The 7,057-nt window shown below is 42.5% G+C and overlaps 1 protein-coding gene across 3 annotated transcripts in view; it reads right to left on the bottom strand.

Annotated features, from left to right (window-relative positions):
* The window catches only part of LOC111871507 (17-beta-hydroxysteroid dehydrogenase 13), a 141,887-nt gene that overhangs the window by 57,562 nt on the left and 77,268 nt on the right, over nt 1–7,057 (bottom strand). Inside the window, exon 1 of one of the 3 annotated variants that reach the window (XM_023864669.2) lies at nt 1,209–1,411. The exons of 1 other annotated variant lie outside the window; for it this stretch is intronic. Coding sequence is in view for 1 of the 2 variants with exons in the window: in XM_023864668.2 (XP_023720436.1) it covers nt 1,209–1,210 (2 nt within the window). In the remaining variant the exon portion in view is untranslated. Of the gene's footprint in view, nt 1–1,208; nt 1,412–7,057 lie in introns of those variants that run through there. One more of the 3 variants, XM_023864668.2, reaches the window with a different exon arrangement.

Here is a 7,057-nt window from a genome sequence, read left to right as displayed (position 1 = left end):
CCCTAGCCAGTCGCTATACTGAGCGACCCCGGCTCCTCACGTCCAGCCCGTAGCCAGTCGCTGTACCGACTAAGCTATCCCGGCTCCTCACGTCCAGCCCGTAGCCAGTCGCTATACCGACTGCGCTATCCCGGCTCCTCACGTCCAGCCCCTAGCCAGTCGCTGTACCGACTGAGCTATCCCGGCTTCTCACGTCCAGCCCCTAGCCAGTCGCTATACTGACTGCGCTATCCCGGCTCACAATGTACAAATGTACAACATAAAAAATCATACCGTGAATTTCTCGGATTCTACCGCCAATTAATCTATGTTACAATATTAAAAAAAAAACCTCCAAACGTTCAAGGATCACAGTTATTGACTGGGGGGAAAAAAAATGTACCCCCTGATATTCAAACCACTTGACACAAAACGACTTGCCCTCGCTGCATCTATCGTGGCTGTACAGTGGCAGTCTCTACTGTACGGGCGCTTCATCTTTCTTGTCGAATTGCCAGACTGAAAGCATGCAATATGGAGACAGTACAGATATCCCCTCATTTAGTCCTGGAGTTATGCCTTTCAAAGCTATTAACGAGATAAATCGCCTTTACACCGAACTTTCTTGCCTGATTGACTTTGATGTGTGGTCTTGTCAAATTAAGTACACTGTTCATGTTGTCTAAACACGATTACGCCAAACAATTTCAGTTCTAAAAGAATCGGTGTGACGCAGTTAGTAACGTGACTGTCTTCCGAATGGATATAGGGAGTTCGAGTCCTCGCAGGGATATCCCTCTTTGCCACCGCGTTCAGAAAGACTGTGGGGCCCAAAGGATACCGTGGCTGTTCCCCCGTGTGTAAAACTGTTGGGGTGTGAAGCCGATCATTCACTTTCGTGTTGAACCGAAGTTACAAACGCATGAAAATCTGCCTCCACTCCCCAAACAACTTCACACCGTAGTGCTCTGTCGAGCCCGTGGGCAAATGTATGGGTCTAACAGTAAATAATACACAAAATTATAACCGATTTCAAATAATCAGGTATGGCTACATAACCAGTTAACAATGACTCTGCCATCAGAGGTAACCTTCACATCCACGGGAGCCAAACCTTCATGTTTCAATACGTTACAGACTTTTTTACTTTCACCGGTCATGACACTGAAGTCCGCGCTGTAATAACCATCATTGCAGTAAATTTAACCCAAAATGTGATGAAGACTCACATGCTTGCTGATGCTGCTACAGTAAACAGCCGTGGAACAAGTCGGCACACACTACCTTTGCCACCAAAAGATGTGTACTGAGGCGCTATCTTGGGAACTGAAGCAGTTGTAGGGTTTGGTGAATGAGCAGCTGTTGCGCAGTCGCACGTTGTAACAGATGACGCCCGCCCGTACTCTGCGAGGTCAGTTGGCAAGGAGGGTGAAGCGAGTCAGTATGTCGGAGAGAGAGAAATCAATTTCACAATGTCCGACAGTTTCGGGCTGCGAGGGAACGAAGAACGCTTACATGGCCTGACAGATTGTTTCTTTTCGCATGTAATATGGATTCAGCGAGGGGAACATTATACGAATAAACCGTGTGTAGGTTTTGTGTGTTAACGGGGAACCTGAAAAGCTGAAAATTGGCATTCTTTTTAACTTTTACATCCAATCTGTTTACGGGATGCAAAAAAGAATTTACAAATAAGCGATATTTCTGTGCGGAATGCAAAATGGCGCCAATAATGAGTATGTGAGGATGGAAACAAAATGTGTTTGCACTATGTATTTTATTTAAGTAACCTATAAAATGTATGTATGTGACATTCAAAACAAGTGCGGAAATTGAATTAAGAATTCCGTTCCATATATCAGAGAAATGTCGCAATATTTTGGACTGAAATTTAAATATATTATCGCGACTATTTTAGTATTTTTACTACTCTCCAGTATGAGAAAACAGATATATGTACTGTCCTCTGATGGAAGTTGTGCCAACTATGAAACTGCCTGTAAAGTTTTGTTACTTTGCATTCAACACTTTCTTATTCTTATTGAATTGGTAATAAAAAAAATTAACTCTGTATAAATACATATTACAGATATTTAAAAAATCAGCAACACTCGTAACAATCCAAGTAACTTAATATACAGTTTCATAGGTAACCTGTCGCTTACTTACTTACTCAGGGAGCTGAGCCCTTCTTGAAGAGACGCCAATTATGCAGCTACTCAAGAATTTCCCAGCATTTTTTGGAACCCGAAGGTTTATTACCGCGTTTACAAGAGCCCTCCACTGGTCCCTATCATGAGCCAGATTAATCCAATCTCTACCATTCAATCCTATCCCTCTAAGATACATTTAATTTTGTCCACCCACCTAAGCCTTGGTCTTACCAGTGGTCTCTTTCCTTCTGGCTTTCCAACCAATATCCTATATGCATTCCTCTTCTCCCCCATTCGTGCTACATGTCCTGCCCACCTCATCCTCCTTGAATTGATCATTCTAATTATACTTGGAGAAGAGTACAAATTATGAAGCTTCATGTTATGTGGATCCCTGTCACCACGGCATGGCGCGTCCTCAGGTTGCGGATGGATATATTGAATAAGCAGTCGCGAACAGCCGACAAGGGGTGGTCCTCCAGCTTGGGGGGTTGGGCGTGGGGCCAATCACGGAAATTTGAGTGTGTGACAGAACAAGGACGCTGGTGAAAGCCAGGAATTGAATGTCCGAGGAAGCGTCAGTTTTAGAGTCAGTCGGAAACTGGGGGTCGAAAGGACCAGACGTGAAGTAGGAAACCGGGGGTCGAAAGGACCAGACGTGAAGTCACATACGGGGCTATCTAGATCAGAAATAACTTTGTAGTAACAAGCTGTAATGATAAAGTGTAATAATCTGTTGTGAAGTGTGAAACCACGGTTAGAAGTATAATAATAGTATTAAACAGGACGAGCTAAATTTAGAAGGTAGCAAAGAATCCGACCGTAACAAGTGTTTGCTAAATTGTAAAATGAAAGTGTCGCAATTGATCAAGAGTAATAATAATACCTCTGAAATTCAAGTGTGGTGATGTTGCATAAAAGTGTCCTACCTGCCTTTCTAAGTGTGGCCCGTTAAGACCTTGAGACAGAGAACTCAGCTCTACCGCTCCCAACAACCTCACCCTTGCTAATCATATCAACCCTGAGAAACTTAATCCTACCAACCCTGAGAAGTTTAATCCTAACCCTGAGAAAATAAATTAAGAAGAAATAAAAAAAAAAGGTAGGTGGAGTCATCAACAAGAAGCAGAAGAAGAGGGTGAGGAGAGCAGTTGAAGAAGAGGCGCTTCCGACGAAGACGTCGCAACGGTTTACAGACAGGGCGGTTACGAAGAGAAAGTGTGGCGCACAACGTAAAGGGCCCGACGAGGAGGACGGTTATATAGTGATTATTCAACAGACGGTGTCGTCGTGTACTGTCAAGTTTGCGCAAAGGAAGTAAAATGTGAAAAGAAATTTCAACTTGAACAACACTCAAGAACGACTGCACATATTGCGGCAAAGAAGGGGATAAATAACAGCTCACCACAACAGCTACTTCTTACACAGGTCAAACCCAAGTCCTCTGTTAATACATTTTCAGCCGATCTTTGTGAGGCTTTAGCATGCAGCAACATTCCATGGAATAAATTCAGCAATCCAGTTCTGCTATCGTTTCTGGAGAAATATTGTGTAATTAAAAAAATCCCAGATGAATCAACTCTTAGAAAAAAATATCTACCTTTGCTGTATGAATCTATTCTGGAGTCAATCCGTTCTGACATCGGAGGGAACTGTGTCTGGATACCGGTGGATGAGACAACCGATTTATGTGGCCGATACATAGCAAATTTCGTATTTGGTAAGCTACATCGAGACGAACCCGGCAACCCTCATCTTCTTGCTTGCAAAGTACTAGAGAAAAGCAACCATAGCACAGTAGCAAGAGTTGTAAATGATTCTCTGCGACTACTAAGGTCATCTGAAAATGATAATAATTGTTGTAAGGTGCTTGTATTACTCACAGATGCAGCTTCCTATATGTTGAAAGCAGCAAAGGCCTTACAAGTACTTTAACCTAATCTTATACACGGATGACACCGTATTGCAGAAAAAATACCCACACAGTTTCCAGCTGTTAACGATTTAATTGCAAGTGCGAAAAAAAACTGTTTCTGAAAGCACCAGCTCGTGTCCAGTTCTACAAAGATTGCCTACCTCAGGTTCCTCTGCCACCTGAACCTGTCCTAACTAGGTGGGGGACATGGATATCCGCAGTTTCATTTTATCAGGAGAATTTCAATCAAGTAAAAGAAGTTGTTACGAAACTTGAAGATGAGTATGCATGTATCCGTGAAGCAAAAGTGGTGTTTGGAAGTGATACTGTTTATCAAGATGTGAATTTTATCCATGCACACTTTCCTACAGTTTCAAAAAGCCACTGAGAGCTTAGAATATTGTGGTGTACTCCTTCACGACTCACTTCAACTCGTTCAGAAAGCAACTTGTTCACTGAATTCCGCTCCAGGCGAAATTGGAGAGAAGATTAAATTCACTTTAGAAAATGTGTTGAAATCGAACCCAGGACTAAAAACGATTCAGTCAATTAGTCAGTACTTCAGTGGAATTAGGGTATCGTTGCCAAATGAATGTTCCGAACCTTCGGCGCCAGTGTATAAATACTGTCCAATACGTCAGTTGATGTAGAAAGATCATTCTCAGCCTATAAACTCATTTTGACGGACTATAGACGCAGTTTATCTCCAGAAAACACTGAAAGACTTCCAGTTGCCCATTGTGATGCTACTTTCTGCAGTGAATGATACATGTAAATAGGTGAGTCTGAATAAAGTGACCTGTTTCTTAAGTGCATATTGTTTAATTTTTGGTGCATATTTTCCCGCTTTTATCGCATATTTTAAGTGTTTTTAGCGCATAAAGATCCGGGCCCTAGTCATGACCGACGGATAGGTCAAGGAGGACACACTGCATGGCCTCCACGCTCGCCGGACTTGAATCCTCTGCATTTTTACCTGTGGGGCACCTAGAGTCGACGCGTGCGCGACAACGAACTGGGATACAGAATGATATTTTGTGAATATCTCCAAAGTTTTACTTGAGACATTTTCTCTCCGGTGAGTCCTTAACTAGACATTTTAACCCTTAAGTAATATTGGTCTTGAAATAAGTAAAATTATATACTTTCACGTGGTAAAACTCGTTTTACAGAAGTGCTACACATACAACCTTTCATTAAAATCAGTCGAAGAACTCTTAACGCTAAGTAAAAAGCTTTATTTCAGCCTTTCTATAAAGAGGCCCTTTTTTTCTATGGCGCTACAGCCCCAATTTGGGCCTAGGCCTACCTCCATGAAACTCTCCGTTTCACTTCGGTTTACTAGATCTTACACATTCGGTAGGACTCCTTGGGCGAGTGATCAGCTCGTCGCAAGGCCTCTACCTATCGATAAACACAGAAAAACGCACACAAACATCCATGCTTTGAGTGGAATTCGAACCCACGATCCCGGCTTCCGAGCGAGCGAAGACAGTGCATGCCTTAGACCACTCGGCTACCGTGACCGGCTAAAGTGGCCCTTAAGCTGAACAAAAATAAACCAAAATGAAATGATTCTATAAAATTTAATGTAATTCTACCATAACAAGTTTCGTCGAGATCAGTCGGATTATTTATGTGCTGATCCTTGCGGACAGATGGATGAAGAGGCGTACAACTAATGGGTGATTTTCGAAATTATTTTCCAATAGGGCCTACAGAGGGCTCTTATATAAACTGGCATTGAGGACTGAAATAACAAAATAGCGAATTCTCTGTCTGTGTTTATTGGCCTTGGAATCAATTATTAATATTTTTAGAACAAATAAGATGACATCCGGCGCCCTGGAAACATTCTGAAGCAGTGAGCTCTTGTTGTCACGTTTAGCTTATTAACCCTTAAAATATTTTATTTAGAAGCGGGCAATAGTAGGTCTCTGCTATCGCAAGAAGCGTACAAGGAAGCTCAGAGACGAGATTATTGTCATTTGCTTTTCTTCTGATATTTTTGTTTATGTAAACTATACACACACTCCGGTCGCAGTGGCCGCGCGGTGTAAGGCATGAACCGTCTTCGCTCTCTCGAACGCTGGATCGTGGTTTCAAATCCCACTCAACGCATGGATGTCTGTGTGCATTTATTCTCTTTGTATGTAGTGGCCCTGTACAGAATTACGAAACTAAAAAAGCGGCCAATGTCCAGCAAGGGCTGTAGAGCCAGAGACAGATAAACATGCAATGAATTAAAAAGCATACAGTGGCACTTGTGCAGCAAATAAGGCGCTAAATAAAAAAGACAAGTATATACAGCCTTTCTAAAACCACGTTCGAGTTTGGAGTGTACAATTACCTAACTGCATAATAAATATTACTGTATTTAGTGTTCTTGAGTGCAGTGGCCTTGGGAAGAAGTGCTGCTCCTAATGGCAACGTCATGAAGCCGCAGTGATCACGATGGCGCACTCAGTAGAACAGCGTGTTATTTCACCAGACTACTAGTGTTACTACTTTTCAGCGTAAATCTGAGTGAAATTTGAATGCGGAAAAGCATCAAGGCAGTCTGTAGCAAACAGATTAACTAACAAGAATGAAAAGACTGGAAGCGTCATTAACAATAAGAAGGGTGTTGTCACTAAAAATATCTTTAGAACACCAGAAATCATTCACAGTGTTCTGTCGTGACCCAAGATGGTGGCGGGTCGACTGAATTATGTTGGCCGAGCGGTAGCGTAATAATTCAGAGATGGTGATGGTCAGTTGGCTGCTGGAGCGGGTATTCCAACCACAAAGAGCAAATACTCACTACAGATAATAGAGGATTTATTGATTCTTAGTGTATATTACATACAAGCCCTGGTGGACGTAAGCCTGGCCAGCCTTCCCATAGCCCCAACCCAGACAAAATGCACCCTTCAACTTCCCTCTGTTTCTTAAAACCTCTCTAAAACTAAACTTGCAGCCCAATTTCTCGAGACATGAACCCTCACGCAGATCAGATTACACCAGCTGG

This window comes from Cryptotermes secundus, unplaced genomic scaffold (genome assembly GCF_002891405.2).
Source record: "Cryptotermes secundus unplaced genomic scaffold, Csec_1.0 scaffold625, whole genome shotgun sequence".
NCBI classification, from domain to species: Eukaryota; Metazoa; Arthropoda; class Insecta; order Blattodea; family Kalotermitidae; genus Cryptotermes; species Cryptotermes secundus.
Note: the sequence above shows the minus strand (reverse complement) of the source record. Positions and strands in the feature narration are given on the sequence as shown.